The sequence below is a fragment of the Corvus kubaryi genome, unplaced genomic scaffold, assembly GCF_017639235.1.
Source record: "Corvus kubaryi isolate FWS band 111438036 unplaced genomic scaffold, C.kubaryi_AGA036_p1.0 37398, whole genome shotgun sequence".
In the NCBI taxonomy this organism is placed as follows: domain Eukaryota; kingdom Metazoa; phylum Chordata; class Aves; order Passeriformes; family Corvidae; genus Corvus; species Corvus kubaryi.
The window spans coordinates 14,067,234-14,084,332 of NW_024581137.1; the positions used below are offsets into that span (position 1 = coordinate 14,067,234).

A 17,099-nucleotide genomic window follows, 5' to 3' on the forward strand; every position below is an offset into this window, starting at 1 on the left:
ATCTGCAGAAGTACAGAACAAAGCAAAACCTAGTGGTAATTTACAGCCATGCTTCAGAAATACAAGGGCAAGTCGCAATCTAATCAGCACATGCTAACTATACAATTATCCTATCCTTTAATTAAAAACTTATAAAAGACTTCCAGGTGGTATAGGCTGAGTTAAAGCTTGGCCTCTAATTTTCTGTTCTTTAAAAAGTTAATAGAATTTAAATTTATGACTAGTTTCACTTTAAAGGAACATTTGCATCTCTTCATGTCGTACTATTTATCACATATAGTGATTTAAAAAAATCAATAAAAAATAAATTAAAAGAATTTGTAAAGATGAAATATTAAATAGTTGAAATTCAGTAACTTTGTTTTAGGTCATTCAGAGTACATTCCAAAAAAGCCTTTGTCAATAGCTGGTTTAAATAAATCCATCAAAGGAAGACTTAGCACCAAGTATAATGCCAACAATTAATAAAAAAGGAATCACACACTTCCTCAAAATAGAAGATGATAGACAGTGCTAAAGATAGTAGAAGGATCACAGTACTAATATCACAAAAAACCTAAAAACCTTTATTTAAATGAAAAAAAACAAAACAAAACAAAAACGTGTCTGGAAGAGAACACAGTGAATCTGAAACACCTCTAAGTGAAATAACCCCAAAAGGACACTGCGGTAAAGCAAAATTCTCACATACCATTTTAATGGTTTTATGTTGACTAAAAGGCTGATGCAGCCTCTAAAAGCACTGTCCAGCTCAAGAAGCATTCCTCTACTACAAACCATTACACACAGAGTAAATATAGATCTCTGTATGACAGAAGTTGAGCTGATGGGATACATTAGGGTCACAATGCAGCACTCTGTGGAAATTTCAACACAGTGCTGTGACATCTAGTAGACCCTGGAAAGAACTGCCTTTAAACAGACACACTTCAAAGATGTTTACAGATTGCCAGGGACCACTCCCACTCATAAATCCCTCAGGATCATGTTGAAATAAAACAAAACTCTTGAGAAAACTCAGAAGGCTCAAACCTGAGAAAATAATATTAAAATACATCACTCACTGCAAGCTAAATTTGCATTTAGTGACTTTTCTAAAGGTAGCAGTACTACTAGTTTCAAACTTTGAATGCCATCCTTTCCCTATGCAGTGGTGACTAGTCCATTCTGAAGGGCTAAATGTTGGCTATACATATCCTGCATCCTAACTGGGAACCTGCAGTCCACCCCTCATCCCACTTCTATGGTCAGGACAAACAGCCTTACTCTGACATCACTGGTAACCTGCAAGTCACTGTGACCTATAATGTCTTACAAAGTGTTAGAGTACTAGGTGGAAGCTTATGAACAAGTAAAAAGTAGTAAACAGAGCTCTAATATGTTGAGCTCAGTTGAATAATTCCAACTTCAGCAACATTCCATAAGGTTACAAACAAGCAAACTCTCACCAGTTGAATAAGCTGGCTAATCAGGTCCGTCAGGGGTTTATTGATAAGCAGAAGGTCTTCAGCAGCTTGCGTGTCTCCTCCTGTGCCAGATTTCTGTGCCTTAGTAAGAGAGATAAAAAAATCAAAAGCAACCTTGGTGATTGTTCTGAGGAACAAATTAGGTCCATTAGGTGGCTGAAGTGTGAATGGGATGTTTGAAGGAGACTTGTGCACTCTTTTCTAGTTAAGTATTCCTGGGCTCCCAACGAGCAGTTATGCTCCCTCTGTGACACTAAGCACAAAGCAAAGGGACCCATGCTGCCATGCCATTCTCTACAGGCTGAATACACTGACCTGCATGACATTTCTTCAGCAAAATGCAATAAAATGTACATGCAAAAGATACATCTGAAGTCATAAATGTTTTGAATATTTATAATTTCAGTCAACATTACATGTCTATTTTAACACTGAAGTTCAGCTGTTTTTTTCCCTTAATCAGAACAATTTTACATGCAACTCAAACCAAGATAATCAAGGTGACTGAAAATTTAAGATTCTCAGCAATATTGTCCAATTTTGCCTGTCTGCCTACTCTGTATCCTGAAATATTCACATTATATTACAATAATTTAAATTATTTTTGAAATAGGAATAATAAAGTTTTCAAGTAATAAGATCAGTTATTACTTGTAATTCTGACCACTGTCATCCCCCCCATCATCAACATATACTACTGTCCTAGGCAGTGCTATTTATGACCAATCCCTGCCCCAGGGCACCAGAAAGGTCTGCTTGCAAGATTTGTCATTTCACTTCATTACCTTCAACCAGCTTTGGACCATGACCCTATACAGTCAGACTTCTAGAGGGAAAAAAAGTAAACATTTTGTCTAAAGAACACATTTAAAAATCGTTTTGTATTGTGTTTCATTTATAGCTCAATCCTAAAAATCACTGTCCAAGTGCAATACTTGGAGGTTTTCATTTGGTTAAGTGAACAGAGGAGCAAGTTCCCTGAGACAGGTGCCACTATTGCTCAAACTCCACTGTTGATACTGATGAGTTGAAAGGATAATGCCTTTCTTGTGGAAATAATTTCTAAATAAAAGAGAACTGAAGCCGTTTCTCTAGGTAATAAGTTACACTGGCATGTCCCTCTCTGAGACTCACCACAACGACCTAGAATGCTGAAGTTCAAGAAGGGCAAAGAGACAGTGCAGAGAAGACAAAAAATGGAATGTTTATATTAATGAAGAAAGGGGAGTAAGCCACCTTCACTTCAGCAAAATTTACAACAGCTTTTTCTCATTAGTACATGGATGAGAAGACAGACACCTTCCATGAGGGATCTTTGACTACTTTCTTTAACTTTCATGTATTAGTGTCTTTGGAAAGAGAATGAACAATAGCACTAAAGAAATTATATATGTATATGAAGGATACCCACTACACCATTGTTAAACCCACATTAAGTTGTAGAATCATATAATCATAGAATGTTAAGGGGTTGGAATGGACCTTAAAGATCATCTAGTCACACCCATACCCACATTTCCCTCAGGCAGGGACACATCCCACTAGACCAGGCTGCTCATGGCCTTATCCAGCCTGGCTTTGAACACTGCCAGGGTTGGGGCACCCACAGCCTCTCTGGGCAACCTGTGCCAGAGTCACAAAATAGAGTCCATATATCAAATTGAAATTGCAAATTCTTTTCAGCTAATGTGGCTCACCTGTGGGACATATGACAAAACTTCTCCAAAACAGATACGCAAATTAATCTGGAACTTTTCACTACTTCCATTAAAATACATGTACTTGGACCACAAAGAGCAAACTCTTGAATGAAGCTGGATACAGTTATCAGCACCATCCAGCAGGAATACTGAAGTGCAATGGAAAAGTGGAGACATGTTTTGCCTATGCAGCTGGATAAGGTTATCACTTTACACATAAAATGCTTAAATAAAAAGGATTCAAAGTGGAGGCACTACCATCTGTAAAAGACAAGCCACAAAAATGGATAATACAAGAAAATTTGATTCTGTTTTTCAAGTTCTGATATAGATGGCATCTTATTCAAAAGATCTCTATAAAAACAGTCCAAAAATAATATTTGTGATGCATTTAGTGACATGTTAATATTGGAGTACTATGTAGTCAGTAACTAATGGCCACCATTCAATAGGGCATGTGTACTGATGTAGAACTCCCAGAGATCCTGTGATGAGTGTTGTCAAGACATGTAAGCCAAGGCAAGTAACACCACTGTAAAACGAATTTTATATGGGCACAGAATACTGCTATGCTTCAAAACTCAGTTTTCTACCTGCTTCTTGTTACCCATTAGCCTTTAAGAGCACAAAGCAGTTTACTTTGACCAGAGATAAAAAAAAACTGGAGCTGGAGTTTAAGTGCATCAATCAACTGCTGTATTCAAGTAAAGTTAGAAGAAAATTTGGCTTTGAATGAATAGATTTAATTTTAATCTAAATAAAAACCTTCAATTTGACTAATATTACCAATCCATGTGCAAGATCCTCTTTCCTCATCTGTTCTCCAGAATAATTGGCCTCACCGCTGTTGTATGGAGCACAAGTACAGAATTCAGCTCTCCATGATTACATAGAGTGATGCCAAAAAATATGACAACAAGCAATTAGCCTACAAAATTTGATTTATGAAGTGATTCTTAGACGAAAATATCGTTACAGAACCTGATAACAGAGGACTCAAAAAAGACAAGGCATTATACCACCACACATGTAAACCAAACCAAAAACCTCTCAGTGAAATGTGGTCTATAACATAGCTGCTTGTGTAAATCAATGTAGAAAAAAGAGAAAAGCTCAATTTTCAACACCAACTTCTCACATTAAGCCTACTTAAAAAACCACTCCCCCAAAAAACTCCAAAAACCAATCCCCCCACCACAACACTCTGCAAACCCAAAAACACAGAATCAAAAGCAAAACCAAACCAACCCACAGAGGAAGGGCTTTGTGGACTAAAGAAGCCATGTCTTGATAGATATTACAACCTATCTCCAATCTTTTCAATCTGTCCTTCAGATATACTTGACCTAACAAATTTCTGTTCTTCAGTGGATAATCCCAAGAACATAAAAAATCCTAACATGAAGAGTAGGTGTTGTTGTTTGCAGTGTAAATACAGAAGTTACTTCCACTTCACTGACTTAAAAATCTGGTAGATCATTTAAAAACAAAGCAATATTTGCTAGCTTTACATCATGTCTAAATAAAGATGAATACTTTTTCTTCATAGGTTACTAAGAGAGCTATGTAAAATTTCTTTGAATTGTATCTTTTTGTGCTCCATTTTTAAGGAGGAAGATGTCTTTGCTGGAGCAGGAAGCCCTATAAATGCCATGACTTGCAGTGGTTCAAACAGAAACTTGGAAGACAAATTGAGTTTCTGCCACACTAAAAATTCGATAAAATCAGAATAATGGGAGTCTCATTATTAAGGATCACAGGAAGTTATCTAAAAAACTGTTTAAGACAATAAAGACCCCAGGAAATAAATCCCATACCTGCAAAGTCTGGCGCACAATGTTTGCTGTATATGTCAGCATGTATTGCAAAACGTCAAGCAAGGACAGAAGCAGCACATTTGCTGTCTTGGTGCTCCTTTTATCATCTGCCTCCAAGTACAGAGCCACAGCTTCTGTTAGAAGATTACGGACGTGATGAGCCAGTCCTACATAGAAAGTGAGACAAAAAAAAGAAAAGAAATAGGTTATCAGGAAAAGAACAGTGTGGAAGGTGACCTAGATAAAAATAATGGATTATGATAAAAACAAATCTTACATACATTATGAATATTTATTACATTTCCTCTTTTTCTCCATTACTGTAATTACCTTCTCTCTTATTCTGTTTGGAGCAGCTCATAAAGAGAGTTAAACTGATACAATAAAATTTACTAACTGCATGGAAAATTGTGTAACATTCATTAAATTAAAACCTACTTTGAATCCTAAACTTTTCTGTACCATGCTGGTACACAAGTCTCCGCCACAACACCCCTAGTCAAAAGAACGTAGCAATTTCTCCACAAAGTGACACTTCGAGGCGGAACCAAGAGTTTCTTAACAGAGCCTAAAGTTTCTTAACTGGTCTGTCAACGAGAACCTTATGCACATGCTTTAATTGTAGAACCAAACAATGCTATGCTTAACATAAAATATATTCAGAAGAGCATTATAAATGAAATACTGCATAATATACTTAAAAGGTTATTAAGATTTGTTTTACTGATGGTAGTAAAAACTTTCCCAAAAATACCTTTTTGTTTTGAAGGGTTTTTTTTAAGCTCCTTTAGAATTCAGTAACATCAGCCCCTGTAGCTTGCCTAACCGTAAATCAATTGACATAGCAGAAAAATATAATCCAATTCAAGGCAATATCAATTCAATTGACAATCCTTCTTACTTTCAAATACAAAGCGACTGAATTCATTATATTGGATATTAATCTATTTCTTTTGGACTTTCATAAGGGATGAAACATTCTTTGTTTCTTAACAAAACCATAATACATTTGCAAACTATCTTTTAAACTTGCAATTCGCTATGGAGTCACTTGGATGCACATATGTAGTAACACTGCACTGTATCAGGATGTTAGCTTCTAGTCCCCATGATTGTCAAAAAATGACTAAAGTATTCCACTGATTTCAATGAAGTAAGAAGTGTTCTTTTATAAGTTCTCTTTTAAAAAGTCATTGTATATATTTCTACAAACATCAACACATGATTAACATGAGACATTGTAGAACACATTACATGACTACACCATTCAGCTTTTGAGAGCAGTCAAACCTGTGGGGGTTTGAACTCCATCAACTATCGAAACTTCCCACGAAATATTTTCCTCTCCTATTCCTCACTCTTAATACTTTCCTCAGGAAATGAAATACACTTTCATTTAAAATACAGTTATGGTTCTGGATCATTAAGACTCATACTCTGCTTCTATCTCACATCTTCTGTGGTTTTATGATTACTAGCATTATTCTTTCACAAGAGTTTATTGATGGATGACAGCTCAGGGCGAGCTTTGAATTTCCTGGAGTTTTGTCTGAATAAACCAAGCTCTCAAAATGAAATCATTCTAATCTCACACATTTAATTTCCTTCTCCTTTTTTAGAGTGCAATTTCTGCTGCAGTTCTGAACACCTCATACAAAAATCAGATAGCACGCATCTGACAGTGACACATTTAAGTGATGTCACCAATACCCACCAAGAAGAAAAAAGACAGACATAATTGCATGTCCACCCAATACAAAACTTGTGGTTAGTCTATGACTATTTTCAACAGGCTAAATCAGAATAAACCTAAGGAAACAGTAGAGTAAGACTTGGTCCCTATCAAAGTGATGTCTCTAAACCTGCCTGCAGGAATATGACCAAGTACACATTGTTTCTCCCTGTATGTGGCCACAAAACCCACAGCCACATCAAAATGAATGAGTCATCCCATTGTTTCCAGATGGCTTACATATAACCACTAGGACAGTGACTTGGAGATGAATGCTGAGAAGGCCACTTTCATGTCTAAGTACTGCATTGCATGGGTCATCATTAAGAATGTTTTAGGTGGTAGTCACTTACAACACTAAGTAGGATTGACTAGGGAGTGAACAATGGGGAATGACTAGTAGTGAACAGAACACCAGGATCCATGACTGTGATCTGCAGTCCTTTCCCTTTCATTTTTGAATAGAACAACTTGCTTATTCCCTTGGCTGCACCAGCCTGAATCTCAGAACTGACTCATTTCTGTTGTTTGGTGAATAAGGAGGTGAACCAAACACTCAACCTTCTCCCCATCCATTGAGACGTGAATAATAAAATTACCTAGATTTTATTTTCTTGAAGTGCTTACATCCTAAGGGTATGTGTATTAGCAACCCTGCCTCCAAACACCTGAGATACTCATGTTTACCTAGCTAACTACAACATCAGAATTAATATTTTATATTTAGGTAGATACATGCTCACAATGAACAGAGCTATATGTACAAAGACATGCAAGCCAAATTTGAAAATTTTATGGGGAAAAATATTCCCTGGATTTAATCTACCTTTGGAAATTTTAGCACATCCAAACTTTATTATAAAGACACCTAAAATAAAACACTGGTGCAAAATGTTCCCTAACACACTGCATAATTCATACAGAAACCTGATAAACACTTGGTTCCACAGATAAAAGCAACAGACTGACCTCTTGGCCAAGTAAATAAAGTTCCAGACATGCTCTTTGAAATACTTCTTTGTGTCACAACAAAACGAAAATTGGAGGCCACAGTTGTAGACATGTAAATATAGTCCTTGCTTACACCACAAGACAAAGTACACACTCTCGGAAAAGAAAGTTAGGAAGCTGGTGTAATTTACAGTGACCATGACAAAACTCCATAGAAGTCTAATGGTCTTGACCACTGACACTGTAACCAGTTTGCTCAAAAGGTAGCTATAAAGATTAAGACTGACATGTTTCAGCATTCAAGAAATTGAACCCCAAAACAGTCTGAAAAAAAGCATGCAATTTTATAAAAAGGAAATTGAATTCATAATTCAGTAAATCATAACACAAAAATTGCATATGGATCTCTAATTTTCAGAAGATAACTTGAAGGTTTTCTCCCAAATTTTGCAATAGATTCCAGAACAACAATTTAATTTCCTAAATAAAGCCTAAACCAAAATTTATCTTTAAAAATTTCAAACACTGTATTTCAGACTCATATAAAACAGACATAGATTTCTTATGCATAAATTCTCAACTCTTTATTGGAAAGCAAAATAGGGTCTGATTCAAAAGGCACACACTTCATGCACTCCTGAACTTTGCAAGTGATGGCTCCGAATATGAATTCTGTATCACAGAGAAAACATAAACCAAATCCAATTGAGGAAGGTTGTTCTACTTGGACAAGCAACGTATATTTAAGGATTCTGGTGCTTCCAAGTATGTTGGCAATAGTTCACTATTGCTGTTCACTATTTCTCAAGAGAAAGGTGTTAGTGACTGTTCACACGGGTGAAAGTAATGCACCATAATTTCTTTCAGCTAGATATTTCCTAGTAAAAGAATTAAATAAAACCTTTTCATTTAACCTATTACAGAGTTTTTAGTCACTCTATTATTTTGCATATTTCTGCAAACACAATATATATCACACCGTATTGTTTGTGGCTTTAGTTATAGTCTAAATTTATTACAAGACTTCACAAGGCATTAGTCATGCCTTGTATTTATTCGTAAAAGGACGACCTTCAAAATATCAAGCCTCGCTGCAGTTCTCTGCAATTCAAATTTTGCTGAAAAATAAGGCAAAACTTGTATTTTGTATTAGAATTATTATGTTTATAAATTAACATAACTGGAATTAAACAAAGAACCTTTTCTAACTGTGGTCCAAGACTCATAATACGTATTAAAATGATTCTATCTAAAATTCCGAGCCATGGATTTATAGCACTTGACAAACCTAGTGTTCACAATAGAGTGTTTCTCCTGCCCAGAGACCCCTGCAATGAACTGAACATGTAGCTAATAGTGCTTTATGAATGTGGACTGTGATGACTATGTTTGTGTTTTACAAATCTTTTTCAAAAGATAAAAGGAGTCTTTTGGCCCATGATACAGCTAATCGGACTGAATGTGCCATGATACCTTCTGGAATGAAAGCTAAGAGGAGATTTTTTATTCTCACCTATTACTAAGATGGATAAAGGAAAAGAAATCTTCGCTTCCAAATCATACAAAACATCAAAGGACAGCCTAGGAAGCAATCTTCTAGGCAATCCTTTCATGCCTACCAGCAATTAGAGCATTCAACAAACCCGTCTGCTTCCAGATGAAGGAAATGTTAGAGCAGGTGCACTTCCTCCGAACAATGCTACTGTGCAGCCAAGCAGCCAGCAGCAAAGCCCTCAGTCCGGCAAAAAGCTTTCTCTTTGTCTGCTCTCTGGAGAGCCATGTTACACATTAGTACCGCACCTACACAACTGACTCCCCAGGGATATTCCAAATGTATATGCACTAGACTTTTCCTCCTTCTTTTACTTACAGAGTGGACCAATGATACTGGCCAATTAAATAGAAACCATATTTTATAATCTTTTAAATTTTAATGCTGAAACTCAAAAATATTGCTAATAAGAAACATAGGGCGGTACAGATTCTTTCATGCAGGAATGAGTGAAAGTACCTGAGCACTTAAGATACTCCACGATGCCATAAAGATTCTTCATAAAACCTTATTTACCTTCATAAATCTGGGACTCAATTTGCATTCTTTGCATCACAGCATTACTACTTACGTTTTTCTGTTTTGAAGAACTGAAAATAGGCAACATGAAGCAAATGGTATCTTTAGCGTAATGGCATTTTTAAAAAAGGCTCATTGCTTTTAATGTTATTTTTGTTCCATATTTGTTACTGTTTATGTTTTAGGAACTATTTATGTTAGTACTATAATAATATTGAGGTAAGACTAAACTAGGATAGAAAATTAGATCACCAATGATTTCAAAATTTGGTGAGTTATGAATGTTACTTCAAGTGGAATGATTTGGCTGTTGAGCTGATCAATTGTGTGACTGCTGCCCCAAAAATTATTTTGTACTCTGAATAGCATCAAAGAAGAAAGTTTTGCAAATACTGGCTAGTCTATTCCTAGCACTGGTAGGATGACTGGACATTCTATGACTGAAGAAAGAATCACTAGGTTTAAGTGACAAAAATCTCATTTGAATATGTCATATTGTAGTGGTCAAGGCTCTCCAGAGCTTCCCTTTGTTGGAAGAGTGGCTCAGCTTTTTCTACACACATGGAATGTAGGGCACTCATCAATGGTGCCCAAGCAGGCAGTCCTTCCCTCACACACAAGAAAATGGATGTGGAAAGGATTATGACAACCAGGAAGAAAAGGCAGTTATCGCCTTTACTACAGCTAGGTCAAAAGTAGACTGGGAAGTTCTATGTTATCTTGAGTGTGACTGCCTGAGAGGAATACAGACCTGACATTCTCCATGGCAGTATGTTTCTGCTTTGAGTCAAAGCATGACATAACTCTACTTCACTTTTTCCTGGACTGGCAGTGTTTAGCTGTTATTGTTAGAATGCAGTTTGGAGGTGGCAACTTTCTCTTGTGAAAAAAGACTGCACAACTGGAGACTCCTCAGAGAGTCAAACTCTTCTGAACCTAAGAGAATCCTGCCAACACAGAAATCTACTTTTTTCTGTAATTTAATCTATGGAACAAATACGTAGGTGATTAAGACCAGCAGGTGTATAGATCAGCCAACTAAAAGATAGAAAAACAAGTGGATTCTCTCATAAGAAAAAGTATCTGAGTGCAATAAAGGATAGTAAAAATGCAACTTCAACAATCTAGAAATAATAAAATCACGTACTGTTGAATAGGCTTGACTGGTCAATATAAAAATAATAGAATATAACAAATTAGTTCCACTAGGCTAGACTGTGGTTGTTCTCTGTGAAAAGACATGGTTAGAATGACATACACAGAGGAGGAATATTTCTGAAAGTATAATCACTGATACCTTGAGTGCTCCTGATTTGCTGCTGATGCTTTTGAAAATGAAAAAATAAAAGGAGAAAAAAGGAAAAAGAAAAATAAGAGTTTCCCATCTGAGAATCTTGTTAAGGTTTCTGTGACAAAATTTCAATGGAATTCAGGTTTTTGTGTCAGATTGACTCAACCATTCTATAATTCATTCAGAAAAGATATCCAAGATGTTTGAAACTTAGTTCACAGCACATATGGGTACATAGCCTCAAAGTTCTGAAGGCAGGGGATTTTGTTCTCGTCAAGACTTACCAAGATAATCCTCATTCCTAGGAGTACAACTCATCGAACGTGAACTTGTTCAGTGGGGATGGAATAAAAGATCAGAAAGTAACTTGCCTTGGAAAATAGCTATAAGAACACTCAAAAACTTTCTAGTTATATCAGAACTAATATAAACTTCCTCCACAATTTTTATGAGCAAATACTACATAACTGTGGACTGCAATAACATTCAGGGGGTCTATTCACAGAGTTGATAAGACATTAATAGTGTCTCATGTGAGCAGCCAATTATGATTTGTTTGGATACCATGCTGCTGGCACCCCGGTTTGTCTGAAGCAGCTTTGCACATTCAAATGACCCTTATAGTCGGAAAATCTGGGGATGAGTAAGAGGTGGAAGTAGTAGAGTGTCTTTCCAGGGTATACATTTAAAATATTTCTGTCACCAACTGTGCATATATTAAACATCTAACTTGCATTCTTTTCATGTGGATTTAAGCATTTTTGTGTTGACACAGTTTTTAAATTTGTCAATTGTGCAGTATTTGCAAGCACAACCTTCCATCATAAAATACTAAAAATTAAATAAACCAAGACTGCAGTAAGATAAAATCATGTTGTTTGGATTGACTATCATTGCTTTATCATTATTAAGCAAACTCTATATCAACTTTTCAGTTAGATGTCTCCCCACAGGTCAGAGACACATTAGAGCTTGTAGTTCATTTTATAAAGCACAGAAATTCTACAGCATGCCATACTTCAAGTCAAAACCCAATACACCCTATTTCATTCCTACAAGGTGTCAACTAAAATAAGGCAGATGATGCTTAGAAGACTTTCCAAACAGCAAGTGTTAATGATCTGCATGAGGAACAATAATATCTAACAAGACACTTTACTCTTTGAGACACAACAGCCTTCAAAATCTCCTTTAAAGGCAGTCTGAAATAATAGTAGTTGCTGCTTCATAGCTACATGGAAGAACTTCTGCTTGCACATTATGAGTTAATACATAGTGTATATTTTTTAGAAAAATTAATGGCAAAAGCTAGACAAAGTTCTTCACTAGATGAAATATGCCATTTGTATAAAATTAGGAATACTGTACATTCAGCAAGATTCAAAATCAGTAAAGATTCTATAAAGACTTTTGACTTAGTGCTCTGAAAGATCAAGTCTGCAACAATTACCATGTAATAAAATACAGAGGAATTTATATCCTGGGCTTAATTTAGAACCAGAAACTCTTCTAAAGAGATTTCTATTTTAATAATAGACTTCCTGTCACACAAGATTAAACCCTGCTTATCTCCTTCAAGTATCTTAACATGCTTCTGCTTTGACATCAACTTTCCCTTTTACCAAAATCCTTGAGAGACCATATTCAAACTTTGAGAACTGTCTTTTTAACAAAACCCATACAGACCAGATATGAACAGCCTCAGAATGCAGATACAGCCCTAAACTGTTGTCACAAACTGACAGCACTCAACAGCTTTGAATGATGTTACCAGCACTAATTGCTCTAGCTTGGCCTTCAAGAGGCCCTGGACTGGGAGTGATAAAAAGCAACGAACCTTGGCTTCAGAAAATTCTTGGAAGTTTTCAGTTCTAAATTACAAAAACAAACCATGGTTGAATACTGTTCCCACATATACTCAGCAAAGGATAAGGGTAAAACCTCTATACATTTTTCTACTGAAAAGTCATGCTCTGTAAGAAAATATATTAAATATTTATTCCTATTCCTACTGGTCTATTTACATCAGTCTGCCATAAGATGAAAACATAGAGTACAAATACTTGGATTTTTAAGTGAGTCTTTTACTATTGTTACAACTGCACCAGAGAACAAGAGCAAAGGCTAGAGTATCCCCTAAGTGGAATTTGCTGCTGGTTATTTCAAGAGAATTTAATCTATGCCACTGTTTCCTGTAACATCCTGTGCTATTCATCAATTACGTTTACAACAAAAATGAAAGCAGACAACTAGTAATTGCAACTGTCCAGGGTGGCCTTCGTGTATTTGCACTTAAATGATCAAAGGGCTTAAACAGAGGTCAGGATGTAACATGACAGCAAAACTGGTTTAGCCCTTATGACCAGATTATATTTTGTAGCCCCAAATTACATTTTGTAGCCTTAAGCCTACTCTGTTAACCATCAACTGTTTTCCAATGAAGTGTTGGGATAACTTTGACCAGCAAACCCTGTTATTTGCTATCATCTGACCATACCAATAATGACACACCTGATTAAATCTCTAAAATCTAACCACAGACTATTCACTTCAGATTATGCTATCCTTGTTAACTGGCTCAGACATATGTCTTGTATAGTTTGCATGGCATGCTTTTTCTACTCTGACCTATCCATGATTTTCAACCTTACCACTAGGATCTTTGAGCTGGAACCCATCACACTGTGACCATGCTGTCACTGGCTCTATGCTAGCTATACCAGAAGTGCGCTACCTAATATTTGGTATTAGTACAACCTAGGTCAACAGAGCCTGCATCTTCAGTCAGCACAGTTACCTGATCCCAGCTATCTTGACTTCAAAATACTACACTGAGTTTTATCAGCTCGTACCAGAGCCCAGCTCACTTAATCAAGAGGCTCTGAAAGAACTGTTAAGAGGCAGTCTTGGCTCTGGAAGAACTGCAAGCCTGTGTGTGTTTGACTTCTGTGCTCCATGCCCTCTTTTCCCCTTTTCAATAGTTTCCACACAATAGGAACATGGGTCTAATGCCATTGCATTGTGGACAACCTGTACCTTTTCTATGCAGGTAGCTGTTGCTGGGAGTAGTGGAGCCTGTGTCCATATGTTAACAGACTGGCTCAGACTCCTGGCAAAACTTGGGCATAAGCACTGGAAGGAGATCACACAGAATGGTTTGGCCTATTAGGCTGTCTTGGTCTGTAAAACAAAAACAGTGAACTATACTGTCCTCCCCAGCAACAAACTGAAATGAATCCTGCTGCTAATCCGATGCTTTAATTGAGAATATGGATTCTGGTTTGTTCAAGAGCAATCAATTTCTTCACAGGTGAAGAAGAAGTTAAGAACACTGATACAACCAGAGTGAGAGAGAGAGCCACAGAAAAGGGTGATTTAGACAGCTAGGATTTCGTAGGAAACAGAGGAGTAAAAACTTTTGCAGTTAGGGGAGGATTTGATTTACATCCCTGGAAGAAGCTAGGCCTGGCATAACTGACAGAGATTTATAGACCTTAAGCAAGAGAATCACAAACCTATGTTTCTATAGTTATAAGTAAAATAAGTAAATGGGTGTTACGGTGAAGGGTTTTAAGTATAATAATGTGATTTTATAGTTTAAGTTAAGAATTTTGATGTTGTAGAAGAAGTTTCTGTGAGTGGACGTGACTTAGCGAGCCATTGGTTAAGATACAGCTGCACTGCGGTGAGAAGTACCACAGGTGATAGGTCGTAAAGCCAAAACAAAGTTTCGTTTGAAGTGCCTATTGGATTAGAAAGTTATAAATTGCTATGTAACCCTTTGTCTTGTGACTATTCGCCATTACTCTGATGTACTGCAAATCTCACGCCTCGAGACTGATGCTTTATTTGTTATTTTAAGCAATAAATCCTGTGTAATTGCATAGTCCCATCTCTCTTAATTGAATAATCTGATGGGAGACCCGAAGATTGGGGATCCAATAGGATTTAAGTGCGTGCCTTGTGAAGATGTGTAACAGAAGCGCAGGAGAAACTTTGTATGCAAGCACCGGTTTAGTACCTGTACTGGTATTGGCTTGGATAGATTTAAATTTCTTCATATTAGCCTACATGGGTTCTGTTTTGGTTTTGTGCTGAATACAGTGTTGATAACACAGGGATGTTTTGGTTATTGCTCAGCAGCACTTACACAGAGTCAAGGACTTTTCTACTCCTCACCCCCTCCATTAACAAACAGGCTGGAGGTGCACAGAAATTGGGACACAGCTGACCACAGTGATATTCCACACCATATGGCATCACACTCAGCAATAAAACTGAGGAGGAGGAGAGATTGGCAGGGTGGATGCTGCTCCTGGACTGTCTGGGCATTGTTTAGTTGGTGTTGAGCAGTTGTTTCCATTTGCATCACTTGTTCTTCTTGCATTTATTTTTCTCTCTCCCTGGTTTGTTTGTCTGGGTTTTTTTCTCCCTTTTCCTCAGAATTTTAAAAATTCTTCTTATTATATCTTTTTAATTATTAAACTATTTTTATGTCAACCCACAAGTTTTTTTTCTCACTTTTAGGTTTATGATTCTCCCTCCTCACTGCAGAGAGAGCTGATTGAGTGGCTGTGTTGTGCTCAGTTGCCAGCCATGGCTAAACCATGACAGTATCTTTTCCTTTTTCTCTACCATGCCTGCTCTGCTGGGCATAGGTGATTTTTAGGCATTAATGTACTTACAGGGTCACAGAAGGTTTACCAACTTGCTTCAACACAAGGAGCCTTCACCATCCTGCCCCAGGTTGTCCTTCATGTGTCACTTCTTATGTACCCTGGGCAGTACCACTACACACCTACCTCTCACTACACACCTATATTCCTCTTTCAGCCTGCTTATGCCCAGACCACTGACTATAGAAAGCAAGTTCAGGCAAAGAAATTCAGTTTGACACGATAATGGGGGTGGGGAGAAAAGGGGAGTTTGCAATTAAAGACTCATGCTCCTTTGACCTTGTCCCCCCCCCCCCCCCCCCCCCCCCAAGTAGTCCCAAGTGAACAGACAAACATTAAGGATGATAAAATTTAACAGTAGCTTGAAACAATGAAGTAATATCGCCAGCATTTTCTAAGACAATCGATCCTGCAACAAATTCAACACAGGTCACTGCTTCCATCTAGGATTCAGGATTGTGATAGATCCTACAGAACAGTGGTATCGTGGCATGTTTAATAGGGCTTCCCTCTGTTTATGTGAAGAAACACTTCTGGTTCAGAGAGACAGCTAGCATGTCAAACAGATGTAGGGATGCTCCATGAGTTTCATTACAGGAATGCACACTTTTCCAGATGGAACCAGTATTCAGTTCCTAGCAGTAAATAGCTGAGATGTGCTCAAAAATTTCACTCTCCTCTGTTCAAACTAGCTTGTCCTTTGCCTTTGTTCATCAACATCTTTTGAAAGAGAGAACTGACTAGCCTTAATGAAAACTCTGCTTTTAGGGAGAGGGACTTCAGAAGTAGGCTAGAAAAAGTGAAACCTGGACCTAGTGAATCTGGATCCACATCAAGGAAATGCAGCTCTTTTGGGAAGGCTGGAGGAATGTCTCTAACAGGACTGTCAAAAAATTACGCAAGAACTGGAGAGAAGCTGCAGCAAGTAAACACCGGAAATGAGAGGCATATATAGTTAAATTTTCAAGACAAGCAATTTCAGGGCACATAGAGTTCAAACATTTTGCACAATTTGGCCTGTCAGAATACTGCACTGAACTGGGACAGTGGTTACAATTTAGCCTGGAATCCTGGATGTCACAGGCAGCGCCCACACTGGCCAGGTCCATGGAACCAAATTAGAAAGTTACTGCAGGAGTTGTCATTTTCTGCCTTCTGGATGTGTTACTGTAGCACTGCATGCTGTGCAGGACTGCACGCACACCCTTCATGAACACAGGTTTTCTTTCAGGGCACACAGGAGAGCCCCCCAGTCAGCTCTTGCACTCAGCCCAGACTGGCTATCTCTGCATCTGGCTGATCCCATAATGCACAGACTTGGTCTGAGTGACTGCCTGACCCACAGGCCAGGCAAGCAAAATCTTGTAAGCAGCGCTGTTCTTCCTATGTTTTCTG

General features: G+C 37.5%; 1 protein-coding gene across 11 annotated transcripts in view; it reads right to left on the bottom strand.

The window, feature by feature from the left end:
• The window catches only part of ULK4 (unc-51 like kinase 4), a 252,965-nt gene that overhangs the window by 101,351 nt on the left and 134,515 nt on the right, over positions 1 to 17,099 (bottom strand). For all 11 annotated transcript variants that reach the window (XM_042044411.1, XM_042044406.1, XM_042044404.1 and 8 more), the window contains 2 exons: positions 4,984 to 5,150; positions 1,449 to 1,547 (listed from right to left, as the gene is read on the bottom strand). In XM_042044411.1, coding sequence (XP_041900345.1) covers positions 1,449 to 1,547; positions 4,984 to 5,150 — 266 coding nt within the window. The remainder of the gene's footprint in view (positions 1 to 1,448; positions 1,548 to 4,983; positions 5,151 to 17,099) is intronic.